Genomic DNA, 17,488 nt, shown 5'->3' with positions numbered 1-17,488 from the left:
GCAAATGCGGGGGTGCCCCATCCTCTTGGCCCCCGGGAACCCCATCTTCTTGGCCTATGGCTTCATTTATGACAACAATAACAATAGTATATACTGTAATACGATTACTAGAGTTGCCACCACAACATGCAGTGTAAGGGACAGAGCGGAGCTGCTGCACATGCCCTGTGGTAGCAGCTTCTTCTACCAAGTTTGCTGGGTGTGTGGGTCTGAGTCCTCAATCAGTGCACTAGAGCAGAGAGCAGCTGCCAGGAAGAAGAGCCAGGAGCCTTACCATGAGGTGGGAGAATGTGTTCTTAGAAAGAGAGTACTGTCTCCTACTGGTCCTGTTATATTTATGTATGTATTTATTTATTTAATGATGTATTTAGTTAGTATGTTTAACCTTTTCCTGACCACTTGTTTGATTTATATTAGATAACTATGTTTGATACAGCCTATACTATAGATCACAGGTTCTCAAACTCGGTCCTCAGGACCCCACACGGTGCATGTTTTGCAGGTCTCCTCACAGAATCACGTGACATAATTAGCTCCACCTGTGGATCTTTTAAAATGTGTCAGTGAGTAATTAATACACCTGTGCACCTGCTGGGTTACCTGCAAAACATGCACCGTGTGGGGTACTGAGGACCGAGTTTGAGAACCACTGCTATAGATCATCTAACGTGTAAAATATTAATTCTGTTTTTCATACAGTATCCTGAGTATAAAAAGACCATTGTGTACATTAATGTCCAGAGTCGGTAATAGGTTCTTCTACCGCTCCCCCAGACTCCCGCACTTGCTGTAATATTCCGCAGAGCGGGAGATTGTAGACTTCATTTGGAAACCCCCCTCTAGAAACCTTGCGTTTGCCCCTCACTGATCTGTTCTCTCACAGGGAAGAACCATAATATCACTGCACCATGGGGGACATTCCGAGTTGTTCGCACGTTGCCGATTTTCGCTATGCTGCGATTTGCTGCTAAATGCGCATGCGCATGGTACGCAGCGCGCATGCGCTTAGTTATTTAACGAAAAACGTAGCAGTTTTGCTGTTGTTCGTGCGGCGCTTTTCAGTCGCACTGCTGATCGGTGAGTGATTGACAGGAAGTGGGTGTTTCTGGGTGGTAACTGAGCGTTTTCAGGGAGTGTGCTAAAAAAACGCAGGCGTGCCAGGTGAAAACGCAGGAGTGGCTGGAGAAACGGGGGAGTGGCTGGACGAACGCAGGGCGTGTTTGTGACGTCAAACCAGGAACTAAACGGACTGAGGAGATCGCATTCTAGGAGTTGGTCTGGAGCTACTCAGAAACTGCAAGAAAATATTTAGTAGCAATTCTGCTAATCTTTCGTTCGCACTTCTGCTAAGCTAAGATACACTCCCAGAGGGCGGCGGTCTAGCGTGTGCAATGCTGCTAAAAGCAGCTAGCAAGCGAACAACTCGGAATGACCCCCCATATCCACTATATCATCATTACACAGCGTCACGTGTTTCTCTTCCTCCCAGTGACAAAGCAGAAATGTGGCTCCGTTATAGAGTAATTACTATGAATGGACATGACTGACTGAAAGCCTCTAATTAGGATATTACCAGTATTAATACTGCTGGGCTACTCAGATGCCACAAAATAAATGAATTCAAAGTATGTATGGGAGGAGAAGTAATGTCACCAGTGTGAGGGAAATACAATATGGAGTGATAAAGATTAATATCGAGACAGAAAGATGATTATGAGGAGTATGGTGACACCACGCGTTACCGGTAAGGCCGGGTGTGAGGATTATATGGAGATCTTACCTTCCAGGTCCTGTCGTCACTAAATAACTGCGTCTCTGCAATATCTGCCCGATTCCAGGACACGGCGAGTTTCAGCTGAAGGTCCCAATTCTCCTGTCCTCCATCATCACTGTGAGACGCTGCCAGACAATGACCATCAGTCAGATACCATAACCATTACTCTACCTCAGTGACACAGACCAGTCATTCCCTGACACACAGCGCCACAATATCACCGTCACTCACCAGCCTATACCATGCAGTGGGGGCGTCACTCTCCTGCATACATAACTGTCATTCACCAGCCTATACCATGCAGTGGGGGCGTCACGCTCCGCAATATCACCGTCATTCACCAGCCTATACCATGCAGTGGGGGCATCACGCTCCGCAATATCACCGTCATTCACCAGCCTATACCATGCAGTGGGGGCGTCACACTCCTGCATACATTACTGTCATTCACCAGCCTATACAATGCAGTGGGGGCGTCACCCACCTGTATACATTACTGTCATTCACCAGCCTATACCATGCAGTGGGGGCGTCACACTCCTGCATACATTACTATCATTCACCAGCCTATACAATGCAGTGGGGGCGTCACCCACCTGTATACATTACTGTCATTCACCAGCCTATACCATGCAGTGGGGGCGTCACACTCCTGCATACATTACTATCATTCACCAGCCTATACCATGCAGTGGGAGCGTCACTCTCCTGCATACATTACTGTCATTCACCAGCCTATACCATGCAGTGGGGGCGTCACACTCCTGCATACATTACTATCATTCACCAGCCTATACAATGCAGTGGGGGCGTCACCCACCTGTATACATTACTGTCATTCACCAGCCTATACAATGCAGTGGGGGCGTCACGCTCCTGCATACATTACTGTCATTCACCAGCCTATACCATGCAGTGGGGGCATCACGCTCCTGCATACATAACTGTCATTCACCAGCCTATACCATGCAGTGGGGGCATCACCTACCTGCATACATTACTGTCATTCACCAGCCTATACAATGCAGTGGGGGCGTCACCCACCTGTATACATTACTGTCATTCACCAGCCTATACAATGCAGTGGGGGCGTCACGCTCCTGCATACATTACTGTCATTCACCAGCCTATACCATGCAGTGGGGGCATCACGCTCCTGCATACATAACTGTCATTCACCAGCCTATACCATGCAGTGGGGGCATCACGCTCCTGCATACATTACTGTCATTCACCAGCCTATACCATGCAGTGGGAGCGTCACGCTCCTGCATACATTACTCTCATTCACCAGCCTATACCATGCAGTGGGGCATCACGCTCCTGTATACATTACTGTCATTCACCAGCCTATACCATGCAGTGGGGGCGTCACACTCCTGTATACATTACTGTCATTCACCAGCCTATACCATGCAGTGGGGGCGTCACGCTCCTGGATACATTACTGTCATTCACCAGCCTATACCATGCAGTGGGGGCATCACGCTCCTGTATACATTACTGTCATTCACCAGCCTATACCATGCAGTGGGGATGTCACGCTCCTGCATGCATTACTGTCATTCACCAACCTATACCATGCAGTGGGGGCGTCACACTCCTGCATACATTACTGTCATTCACCAGCCTATACGATGCAGTGGGGGCATCACACTCCTGCATACATTACTGTCATTCACCAGCCTATACGATGCAGTGGGGGCATCACACTCCTGCATACATTACTGTCATTCACCAGTCTATACCATGCAGTGGGGGCATCATGCTTGCATACATTACTGTCACTCACCAGCCTATACCATACAGTGGGGGCATCACGCTCCTGCATACATTACTCTCATTCACCAGCCTATACCATGCAGTGGGGGCGTCACGCTCCTGCATACATTACTGTCATTCACCAGCCTATACCATGCAGTGGGGGCGTCACGCTCCTGCATACATTACTGTCATTCACCAGCCTATACCATGCAGTGGGAGCATCACGCTCCTGCATACATTACTGTCATTCACCAGCCTATACCATGCAGTGGGGGCGTCACGCTCCTGTATACATTACTGTCATTCACCAGCCTATACCATGCAGTGGGGGCGTCACGCTCCTGCATACATTACTGTCATTCACCAGCCTATACCATGCAGTGGGGGCGTCACTCTCCTTCATACATTACTGCCATTCACCAGGCTATACCATGCAGTGGGGGCATCACGCTCCTGCATACATTACTCTCATTCACCAGCCTATACCATGCAGTGGGGGCGTCACGCTCCTGCATACATTACTGTCATTCACCAGCCTATACCATGCAGTGGGGGCGTCACGCTCCTGCATACATTACTGTCATTCACCAGCCTATACCATGCAGTGGGAGCATCACGCTCCTGCATACATTACTGTCATTCACCAGCCTATACCATGCAGTGGGGGCGTCACGCTCCTGCATACATTACTGTCATTCACCAGCCTATACCATGCAGTGGGGGCGTCACTCTCCTTCATACATTACTGCCATTCACCAGGCTATACCATGCAGTGGGGGCGTCACGCTCCTGCATACATTACTGTCATTCACCAGCCTATACCATGCAGTGGGGGCGTCATGCTCCTGTATACATTACTGTCATTCACCAGCCTATACCATGCAGTGGGGGCGTCATGCTCCTGTATACATTACTGTCATTCACCAGCCTATACCATGCAGTGGGGGCGTCACGCTCCTGTATACATTACTGTCATTCACCAGCCTATACCATGCAGTGGGGGCGTCACGCTCCTGTATACATTACTGTCATTCACCAGCCTATACCATGCAGTGGGAGCATCACGCTCCTGCATACATTACTGTCATTCACCAGCCTATACCACGCAATGGGGGCGTCACGCTCCTGTATACATTACTGTCATTCACCAGCCTATACCATGCAGTGGGGGCGTCACGCTCCTGTATACATTACTGTCATTCACCAGCCTATACCATGCAGTGGGGGCGTCACGCTCCTGTATACATTACTGTCATTCACCAGCCTATACCATGCAGTGGGGGCATCACGCTCCTTCATACATTACTGTCATTCACCAGCCTATACCATGCAGTGGGGGCGTCACGCTCCTGTATACATTACTGTCATTCACCAGCCTATACCATGCAGTGGGGATGTCACGCTCCTGTATACATTACTGTCATTCACCAGCCTATACCATGCAGTGGGGGCGTCCCGCTCCTGTATACATTACTGTCATTCACCAGCCTATACCATGCAGTGGGGGCGTTACGCTCCTGTATACATTACTGTCATTCACCAGCCTATACCATGCAGTGGGGGCGTCATGCTCCTGTATACATTACTGTCATTCACCAGCCTATACCATGCAGTGGGGGCGTCACGCTCCTGTATACATTACTGTCATTCACCAGCCTATACCATGCAGTGGGGGCGTCACGCTCCTGTATACATTACTGTCATTCACCAGCCTATACCATGCAGTGGGGGCATCACGCTCCTGCATACATTACTGTCATTCACCAGCCTATACCATGCAGTGGGGGCGTCACGCTCCTGTATACATTACTGTCATTCACCAGCCTATACCATGCAGTGGGGGCGTCACGCTCCTGTATACATTACTGTCATTCACCAGCCTATACCATGCAGTGGGGGCGTCACGCTCCTGTATACATTACTGTCATTCACCAGCCTATACCATGCAGTGGGGGCATCACGCTCCTGTATACATTACTGTCATTCACCAGCCTATACCATGCAGTGGGGGCGTCACGCTCCTGTATACATTACTGTCATTCACCAGCCTATACCATGCAGTGGGGGCATCACGCTCCTGCATACATTACTGTCATTCACCAGCCTATACCATGCAGTGGGGGCATCACGCTCCTGTATACATTACTGTCATTCACCAGCCTATACCATGCAGTGGGGGTGTCACGCTCCTGTATATATTACTGTCATTCACCAGCCTAAACCATGCAGTGGGGGCGTCACGCTCCTGTATACATTACTGTTATTCACCAGCCTATACCATGCAGTGGGGGCGTTACGCTCCTGTATACATTACTGTCATTCACCAGTATATACCATGCAGTGGGAGCATCACGCTCCTGTATACATTACTGTCATTCACCAGCCTATACCATGCAGTGGGGGTGTCACGCTCCTGTATACATTACTGTCATTCACCAGCCTATACCATGCAGTGGGGGCGTCACTCTCCTGTATACATTACTGTCATTCACCAGCCTATACCATGCAGTGGGGGCATCACGCTCCTGCATACATTACTGTCATTCACCAGCCTATACCATGCAGTGGGGGTGTCACGCTCCTGTATACATTACTGTCATTCACCAGCCTATACCATGCAGTGGGGGTGTCACGCTCCTGTATACATTACTGTCATTCACCAGCCTATACCATGCAGTGGGGGCGTCACGCTCCTGTATACATTACTGTCATTCACCAGCCCATACCATGCAGTGGGGGCATCACGCTCCTGCATACATTACTGTCATTCACCAGTCTATACCATGCAGTGGGGACGTCACTCTCCTGCATACATTACTGTCATTCACCAGCCTATACCATGCAGTGTGGGCGTCACGCTCCTGTATACATTACTGTCATTCACCAGCCTATACCATGCAGTGGGGGCGTCACGCTCCTGTATACATTACTGTCATTCACCAGCCTATACCATGCAGTGGGGGCGTCACGCTCCTGTATACATTACTGTCATTCACCAGCCTATACCATGCAGTGGGGGCATCACGCTCCTGTATACATTACTGTCATTCACCAGCCTATACCATGCAGTGGGGGCGTCAAGCTCCTGCATACATTACTGTCATTCACCAGCCTATACCATGCAGTGGGGGCATCACGCTCCTGTATACATTACTGTCATTCACCAGCCTATACCATGCAGTGGGGGCGTCAAGCTCCTGCATACATTACTGTCATTCACCAGCCTATACCATGCAGTGGGGGTGTCACGCTCCTGTATACATTACTGTCATTCACCAGCCTATACCATGCAGTGGGGGCATCACGCTCCTGTATACATTACTGTCATTCACCAGCCTATACCATGCAGTGGGGGCATCACACTCCTGTATACATTACTGTGATTCACCAGCCTATACCATGCAGTGGGGGTGTCACGCTCCTGCATACATTACTGTGATTCACCAGCCTATACCATGCAGTGGGGGTGTCACGCTCCTGCATACATTACTGTCATTCACCAGCCTATACCATGCAGTGGGGGTGTCACGCTCCTGTATACATTACGGTCATTCACCAGCCTATACCATGCAGTGGGGGCATCACGCTCCTGTATACATTACTGTCATTCACCAGCCTATACCATGCAGTGGGGGCATCACGCTCCTGTATACATTACTGTGATTCACCAGCCTATACCATGCAGTGGGGGTGTCACGCTCCTGCATACATTACTGTCATTCACCAGCCTATACCATGCAGTGGGAGTGTCACGCTCCTGTATACATTACTGTCATTCACCAGCCTATACCATGCAGTGGGGGCGTCACGCTCCTGTATACATTACTGTCATTCACCAGCCTATACCATGCAGTGGGGGCGTCACGCTCCTGTATACATTACTGTCATTCACCAGCCTATACCATGCAGTGGGAGTGTCACGCTCCTGTATACATTACTGTCATTCACCAGCCTATACCATGCAGTGGGGGCGTCACGCTCCTGCATACATTACTGTCATTCACCAGCCTATACCATGCAGTGGGGGCGTCACGCTCCTGTATACATTACTGTTATTCACCAGCCTATACCATGCAGTGGGGGCGTCACGCTCCTGCATACATTACTGTCATTCACCAGCCTATACCATGCAGTGGGGGGCGTCACGCTCCTGCATACATTACTGTCATTCACCAGCCTATACCATGCAGTGGGGGCATCACGCTCCTGTATACATTACTTTCATTCTCCAGCCTATACCATGCAGTGGGGACATCACGCTCCTGCATGCAGTACTGTCATTCACCAGCCTATACCTTGCAGTGGGGGCGTCACGCTCCTGCATACATTACTGTCATTCACCAGCCTATACCATGCAGTGGGGGCGTCATGCTCCTGTATACATTACTGTCATTTATCAGCCTATACCATGCAGTGGGGGGCGTCACGCTCCTGCATACATTACTGTCATTCACCAGCCTATACCATGCAGTGGGGGCATCACGCTCCTGTATACATTACTTTCATTCTCCAGCCTATACCATGCAGTGGGGACATCACGCTCCTGCATGCAGTACTGTCATTCACCAGCCTATACCTTGCAGTGGGGGCGTCACGCTCCTGCATACATTACTGTCATTCACCAGCCTATACCATGCACTGGGGGCGTCACGCTCCTGCATACATTACTGTCATTCACCAGCCTATACCATGCAGTGGTGGCGTCATGCTCCTGCATACATTACTGTCATTCACCAGCTTATACCATGCAGTGGGGGCGTCACGCTCCTGCATACATTACTGTCATTCACCAGCTTATACCATGAAGTGGGGGCGTCACGCTCCTGCATACATTACTGTCATTCACCAGCCTATACCATGCAGTGGGGGCGTCACGCTCCTGTATACATTACTGTCATTCTCGAGCCTATACCATGCAGTGGGTGCGTCATCCTCCTGTATACATTACTGTCATTCACCAGCCTATACCATGCAGTGGGGGCATCCCGCTCCTGCATACATTACTGTCATTCACCAGCCTATACCATGCAGTGGGGGTGTCACGCTCCTGCACACATTACTGTCATTCACCAGCCTATACCATGCAGTGGGGGCGTCACGCTCCTGCATACATTACTGTCATTCACCAGCCTATACCATGCAGTGGGGGCGTCACGCTCCTGTATACATTACTGTCATTCTCGAGCCTATACCATGCAGTGGGTGCGTCATCCTCCTGTATACATTACTGTCATTCACCAGCCTATACCATGCAGTGGGGGCATCCCGCTCCTGCATACATTACTGTCATTCACCAGCCTATACCATGCAGTGGGGGTGTCACGCTCCTGCACACATTACTGTCATTCACCAGCCTATACCATGCAGTGGGGGCATCACGCTCCTGTATACATTACTGTCATTCACCAGTCTATACCATGCAGTGGGGGTGTCACACTCCTGTATACATTACTGTCATTCACCAGCCTATACCATGCAGTGGGGGCATCACACTCCTGTATACATTACTGTCATTCACCAGCCTATACCATGCAGTGGGGGCATCACGCTCCTGTATACATTACTGTCATTCACCAGCCTATACCATGCAGTGGGGGCATCACGCTCCTGTATACATTACTGTCATTCACCAGCCTATACCATGCAGTGGGGACGTCATGCTCCTGTATACATTACTGTCATTCACCAGCCTATACCATGCAGTGGGGGCATCACGCTCCTGTATACATTACTGTCATTCACCAGCCTATACCATGCAGTGGGGGCGTCACACTCCTGTATACATTACTGTCATTCACCAGCCTATACCATGCAGTGGGGGTGTCACGCTCCTGGATACATTACTGTCATTCACCAGCCTATACCATGCAGTGGGGGCATCACGCTCCTGTATACATTACTGTCATTCACCAGCCTATACCATGCAGTGGGGATGTCACGCTCCTGCATGCATTACTGTCATTCACCAACCTATACCATGCAGTGGGGGCGTCACACTCCTGCATGCATTACTGTCATTCACCAGCCTATACGATGCAGTGGGGGCATCACACTCCTGCATACATTACTGTCATTCACCAGCCTATACGATGCAGTGGGGGCATCACACTCCTGCATACATTACTGTCATTCACCAGTCTATACCATGCAGTGGGGGCATCATGCTTGCATACATTACTGTCACTCACCAGCCTATACCATACAGTGGGGGCATCACGCTCCTGCATACATTACTCTCATTCACCAGCCTATACCATGCAGTGGGGGCGTCACGCTCCTGCATACATTACTGTCATTCACCAGCCTATACCATGCAGTGGGGGCGTCACGCTCCTGCATACATTACTGTCATTCACCAGCCTATACCATGCAGTGGGAGCATCACGCTCCTGCATACATTACTGTCATTCACCAGCCTATACCATGCAGTGGGGGCGTCACGCTCCTGCATACATTACTGTCATTCACCAGCCTATACCATGCAGTGGGGGCGTCACTCTCCTTCATACATTACTGCCATTCACCAGGCTATACCATGCAGTGGGGGCGTCACGCTCCTGCATACATTACTGTCATTCACCAGCCTATACCATGCAGTGGGGGCGTCATGCTCCTGTATACATTACTGTCATTCACCAGCCTATACCATGCAGTGGGGGCGTCACGCTCCTGCATACATTACTGTCATTCACCAGCCTTTACCACGCAATGGGGGCGTCACGCTCCTGTATACATTACTGTCATTCACCAGCCTATACCATGCAGTGGGGGCGTCACGCTCCTGTATACATTACTGTCATTCACCAGCCTATACCATGCAGTGGGGGCGTCACGCTCCTGTATACATTACTGTCATTCACCAGCCTATACCATGCAGTGGGGGCATCACGCTCCTTCATACATTACTGTCATTCACCAGCCTATACCATGCAGTGGGGGCGTCACGCTCCTGTATACATTACTGTCATTCACCAGCCTATACCATGCAGTGGGGATGTCACGCTCCTGTATACATTACTGTCATTCACCAGCCTATACCATGCAGTGGGGGCGTCCCGCTCCTGTATACATTACTGTCATTCACCAGCCTATACCATGCAGTGGGGGCGTTACGCTCCTGTATACATTACTGTCATTCACCAGCCTATACCATGCAGTGGGGGCGTCATGCTCCTGTATACATTACTGTCATTCACCAGCCTATACCATGCAGTGGGGGCGTCACGCTCCTGTATACATTACTGTCATTCACCAGCCTATACCATGCAGTGGGGGCATCACGCTCCTGCATACATTACTGTCATTCACCAGCCTATACCATGCAGTGGGGGCGTCACGCTCCTGTATACATTACTGTCATTCACCAGCCTATACCATGCAGTGGGGGCGTCACGCTCCTGTATACATTACTGTCATTCACCAGCCTATACCATGCAGTGGGGGCGTCACGCTCCTGTATACATTACTGTCATTCACCAGCCTATACCATGCAGTGGGGGCATCACGCTCCTGTATACATTACTGTCATTCACCAGCCTATACCATGCAGTGGGGGCGTCACGCTCCTGTATACATTACTGTCATTCACCAGCCTATACCATGCAGTGGGGGCATCACGCTCCTGCATACATTACTGTCATTCACCAGCCTATACCATGCAGTGGGGGCATCACGCTCCTGTATACATTACTGTCATTCACCAGCCTATACCATGCAGTGGGGGTGTCACGCTCCTGTATATATTACTGTCATTCACCAGCCTAAACCATGCAGTGGGGGCGTCACGCTCCTGTATACATTACTGTTATTCACCAGCCTATACCATGCAGTGGGGGCGTTACGCTCCTGTATACATTACTGTCATTCACCAGTATATACCATGCAGTGGGAGCATCACGCTCCTGTATACATTACTGTCATTCACCAGCCTATACCATGCAGTGGGGGTGTCACGCTCCTGTATACATTACTGTCATTCACCAGCCTATACCATGCAGTGGGGGCGTCACTCTCCTGTATACATTACTGTCATTCACCAGCCTATACCATGCAGTGGGGGCATCACGCTCCTGCATACATTACTGTCATTCACCAGCCTATACCATGCAGTGGGGGTGTCACGCTCCTGTATACATTACTGTCATTCACCAGCCTATACCATGCAGTGGGGGTGTCACGCTCCTGTATACATTACTGTCATTCACCAGCCTATACCATGCAGTGGGGGCGTCACGCTCCTGTATACATTACTGTCATTCACCAGCCCATACCATGCAGTGGGGGCATCACGCTCCTGCATACATTACTGTCATTCACCAGTCTATACCATGCAGTGGGGACGTCACTCTCCTGCATACATTACTGTCATTCACCAGCCTATACCATGCAGTGTGGGCGTCACGCTCCTGTATACATTACTGTCATTCACCAGCCTATACCATGCAGTGGGGGCGTCACGCTCCTGTATACATTACTGTCATTCACCAGCCTATACCATGCAGTGGGGGCGTCACGCTCCTGTATACATTACTGTCATTCACCAGCCTATACCATGCAGTGGGGGCATCACGCTCCTGTATACATTACTGTCATTCACCAGCCTATACCATGCAGTGGGGGCGTCAAGCTCCTGCATACATTACTGTCATTCACCAGCCTATACCATGCAGTGGGGGCATCACGCTCCTGTATACATTACTGTCATTCACCAGCCTATACCATGCAGTGGGGGCGTCAAGCTCCTGCATACATTACTGTCATTCACCAGCCTATACCATGCAGTGGGGGTGTCACGCTCCTGTATACATTACTGTCATTCACCAGCCTATACCATGCAGTGGGGGCATCACGCTCCTGTATACATTACTGTCATTCACCAGCCTATACCATGCAGTGGGGGCATCACACTCCTGTATACATTACTGTGATTCACCAGCCTATACCATGCAGTGGGGGTGTCACGCTCCTGCATACATTACTGTGATTCACCAGCCTATACCATGCAGTGGGGGTGTCACGCTCCTGCATACATTACTGTCATTCACCAGCCTATACCATGCAGTGGGGGTGTCACGCTCCTGTATACATTACGGTCATTCACCAGCCTATACCATGCAGTGGGGGCATCACGCTCCTGTATACATTACTGTCATTCACCAGCCTATACCATGCAGTGGGGGCATCACGCTCCTGTATACATTACTGTGATTCACCAGCCTATACCATGCAGTGGGGGTGTCACGCTCCTGCATACATTACTGTCATTCACCAGCCTATACCATGCAGTGGGAGTGTCACGCTCCTGTATACATTACTGTCATTCACCAGCCTATACCATGCAGTGGGGGCGTCACGCTCCTGTATACATTACTGTCATTCACCAGCCTATACCATGCAGTGGGGGCGTCACGCTCCTGTATACATTACTGTCATTCACCAGCCTATACCATGCAGTGGGAGTGTCACGCTCCTGTATACATTACTGTCATTCACCAGCCTATACCATGCAGTGGGGGCGTCACGCTCCTGCATACATTACTGTCATTCACCAGCCTATACCATGCAGTGGGGGCGTCACGCTCCTGTATACATTACTGTTATTCACCAGCCTATACCATGCAGTGGGGGCGTCACGCTCCTGCATACATTACTGTCATTCACCAGCCTATACCATGCAGTGGGGGGCGTCACGCTCCTGCATACATTACTGTCATTCACCAGCCTATACCATGCAGTGGGGGCATCACGCTCCTGTATACATTACTTTCATTCTCCAGCCTATACCATGCAGTGGGGACATCACGCTCCTGCATGCAGTACTGTCATTCACCAGCCTATACCTTGCAGTGGGGGCGTCACGCTCCTGCATACATTACTGTCATTCACCAGCCTATACCATGCAGTGGGGGCGTCATGCTCCTGTATACATTACTGTCATTTATCAGCCTATACCATGCAGTGGGGGGCGTCACGCTCCTGCATACATTACTGTCATTCACCAGCCTATACCATGCAGTGGGGGCATCACGCTCCTGTATACATTACTTTCATTCTCCAGCCTATACCATGCAGTGGGGACATCACGCTCCTGCATGCAGTACTGTCATTCACCAGCCTATACCTTGCAGTGGGGGCGTCACGCTCCTGCATACATTACTGTCATTCACCAGCCTATACCATGCACTGGGGGCGTCACGCTCCTGCATACATTACTGTCATTCACCAGCCTATACCATGCAGTGGTGGCGTCATGCTCCTGCATACATTACTGTCATTCACCAGCTTATACCATGCAGTGGGGGCGTCACGCTCCTGCATACATTACTGTCATTCACCAGCTTATACCATGAAGTGGGGGCGTCACGCTCCTGCATACATTACTGTCATTCACCAGCCTATACCATGCAGTGGGGGCGTCACGCTCCTGTATACATTACTGTCATTCTCGAGCCTATACCATGCAGTGGGTGCGTCATCCTCCTGTATACATTACTGTCATTCACCAGCCTATACCATGCAGTGGGGGCATCCCGCTCCTGCATACATTACTGTCATTCACCAGCCTATACCATGCAGTGGGGGTGTCACGCTCCTGCACACATTACTGTCATTCACCAGCCTATACCATGCAGTGGGGGCGTCACGCTCCTGCATACATTACTGTCATTCACCAGCCTATACCATGCAGTGGGGGCGTCACGCTCCTGTATACATTACTGTCATTCTCGAGCCTATACCATGCAGTGGGTGCGTCATCCTCCTGTATACATTACTGTCATTCACCAGCCTATACCATGCAGTGGGGGCATCCCGCTCCTGCATACATTACTGTCATTCACCAGCCTATACCATGCAGTGGGGGTGTCACGCTCCTGCACACATTACTGTCATTCACCAGCCTATACCATGCAGTGGGGGCATCACGCTCCTGTATACATTACTGTCATTCACCAGTCTATACCATGCAGTGGGGGTGTCACACTCCTGTATACATTACTGTCATTCACCAGCCTATACCATGCAGTGGGGGCATCACACTCCTGTATACATTACTGTCATTCACCAGCCTATACCATGCAGTGGGGGCATCACGCTCCTGTATACATTACTGTCATTCACCAGCCTATACCATGCAGTGGGGGCATCACGCTCCTGTATACATTACTGTCATTCACCAGCCTATACCATGCAGTGGGGACGTCATGCTCCTGTATACATTACTGTCATTCACCAGCCTATACCATGCAGTGGGGGCATCACGCTCCTGTATACATTACTGTCATTCACCAGCCTATACCATGCAGTGGGGGCGTCACACTCCTGTATACATTACTGTCATTCACCAGCCTATACCATGCAGTGGGGGTGTCACGCTCCTGGATACATTACTGTCATTCACCAGCCTATACCATGCAGTGGGGGCATCACGCTCCTGTATACATTACTGTCATTCACCAGCCTATACCATGCAGTGGGGATGTCACGCTCCTGCATGCATTACTGTCATTCACCAACCTATACCATGCAGTGGGGGCGTCACACTCCTGCATGCATTACTGTCATTCACCAGCCTATACGATGCAGTGGGGGCATCACACTCCTGCATACATTACTGTCATTCACCAGCCTATACGATGCAGTGGGGGCATCACACTCCTGCATACATTACTGTCATTCACCAGTCTATACCATGCAGTGGGGGCATCATGCTTGCATACATTACTGTCACTCACCAGCCTATACCATACAGTGGGGGCATCACGCTCCTGCATACATTACTCTCATTCACCAGCCTATACCATGCAGTGGGGGCGTCACGCTCCTGCATACATTACTGTCATTCACCAGCCTATACCATGCAGTGGGGGCGTCACGCTCCTGCATACATTACTGTCATTCACCAGCCTATACCATGCAGTGGGAGCATCACGCTCCTGCATACATTACTGTCATTCACCAGCCTATACCATGCAGTGGGGGCGTCACGCTCCTGCATACATTACTGTCATTCACCAGCCTATACCATGCAGTGGGGGCGTCACTCTCCTTCATACATTACTGCCATTCACCAGGCTATACCATGCAGTGGGGGCGTCACGCTCCTGCATACATTACTGTCATTCACCAGCCTATACCATGCAGTGGGGGCGTCATGCTCCTGTATACATTACTGTCATTCACCAGCCTATACCATGCAGTGGGGGCGTCACGCTCCTGCATACATTACTGTCATTCACCAGCCTTTACCACGCAATGGGGGCGTCACGCTCCTGTATACATTACTGTCATTCACCAGCCTATACCATGCAGTGGGGGCGTCACGCTCCTGTATACATTACTGTCATTCACCAGCCTATACCATGCAGTGGGGGCGTCACGCTCCTGTATACATTACTGTCATTCACCAGCCTATACCATGCAGTGGGGGCATCACGCTCCTTCATACATTACTGTCATTCACCAGCCTATACCATGCAGTGGGGGCGTCACGCTCCTGTATACATTACTGTCATTCACCAGCCTATACCATGCAGTGGGGATGTCACGCTCCTGTATACATTACTGTCATTCACCAGCCTATACCATGCAGTGGGGGCGTCCCGCTCCTGTATACATTACTGTCATTCACCAGCCTATACCATGCAGTGGGGGCGTTACGCTCCTGTATACATTACTGTCATTCACCAGCCTATACCATGCAGTGGGGGCGTCATGCTCCTGTATACATTACTGTCATTCACCAGCCTATACCATGCAGTGGGGGCGTCACGCTCCTGTATACATTACTGTCATTCACCAGCCTATACCATGCAGTGGGGGCATCACGCTCCTGCATACATTACTGTCATTCACCAGCCTATACCATGCAGTGGGGGCGTCACGCTCCTGTATACATTACTGTCATTCACCAGCCTATACCATGCAGTGGGGGCGTCACGCTCCTGTATACATTACTGTCATTCACCAGCCTATACCATGCAGTGGGGGCGTCACGCTCCTGTATACATTACTGTCATTCACCAGCCTATACCATGCAGTGGGGGCATCACGCTCCTGTATACATTACTGTCATTCACCAGCCTATACCATGCAGTGGGGGCGTCACGCTCCTGTATACATTACTGTCATTCACCAGCCTATACCATGCAGTGGGGGCATCACGCTCCTGCATACATTACTGTCATTCACCAGCCTATACCATGCAGTGGGGGCATCACGCTCCTGTATACATTACTGTCATTCACCAGCCTATACCATGCAGTGGGGGTGTCACGCTCCTGTATATATTACTGTCATTCACCAGCCTAAACCATGCAGTGGGGGCGTCACGCTCCTGTATACATTACTGTTATTCACCAGCCTATACCATGCAGTGGGGGCGTTACGCTCCTGTATACATTACTGTCATTCACCAGTATATACCATGCAGTGGGAGCATCACGCTCCTGTATACATTACTGTCATTCACCAGCCTATACCATGCAGTGGGGGTGTCACGCTCCTGTATACATTACTGTCATTCACCAGCCTATACCATGCAGTGGGGGCGTCACTCTCCTGTATACATTACTGTCATTCACCAGCCTATACCATGCAGTGGGGGCATCACGCTCCTGCATACATTACTGTCATTCACCAGCCTATACCATGCAGTGGGGGTGTCACGCTCCTGTATACATTACTGTCATTCACCAGCCTATACCATGCAGTGGGGGTGTCACGCTCCTGTATACATTACTGTCATTCACCAGCCTATACCATGCAGTGGGGGCGTCACGCTCCTGTATACATTACTGTCATTCACCAGCCCATACCATGCAGTGGGGGCATCACGCTCCTGCATACATTACTGTCATTCACCAGTCTATACCATGCAGTGGGGACGTCACTCTCCTGCATACATTACTGTCATTCACCAGCCTATACCATGCAGTGTGGGCGTCACGCTCC

General features: G+C 50.5%; 1 protein-coding gene across 1 annotated transcript in view; it reads right to left on the bottom strand.

Moving 5' to 3' along the window:
* The window catches only part of LOC135050927 (transient receptor potential cation channel subfamily M member 2-like), a 307,254-nt gene that overhangs the window by 209,479 nt on the left and 80,287 nt on the right, over window positions 1-17,488 (bottom strand). Inside the window, exon 5 of the mRNA XM_063957173.1 lies at window positions 1,781-1,899. Coding sequence (XP_063813243.1) covers window positions 1,781-1,899 — 119 coding nt within the window. The remainder of the gene's footprint in view (window positions 1-1,780; window positions 1,900-17,488) is intronic.

The sequence above is a fragment of the Pseudophryne corroboree genome, chromosome 2, assembly GCF_028390025.1.
Source record: "Pseudophryne corroboree isolate aPseCor3 chromosome 2, aPseCor3.hap2, whole genome shotgun sequence".
In the NCBI taxonomy this organism is placed as follows: Eukaryota; Metazoa; Chordata; class Amphibia; order Anura; family Myobatrachidae; genus Pseudophryne; species Pseudophryne corroboree.
Note: the sequence above shows the minus strand (reverse complement) of the source record. Positions and strands in the feature narration are given on the sequence as shown.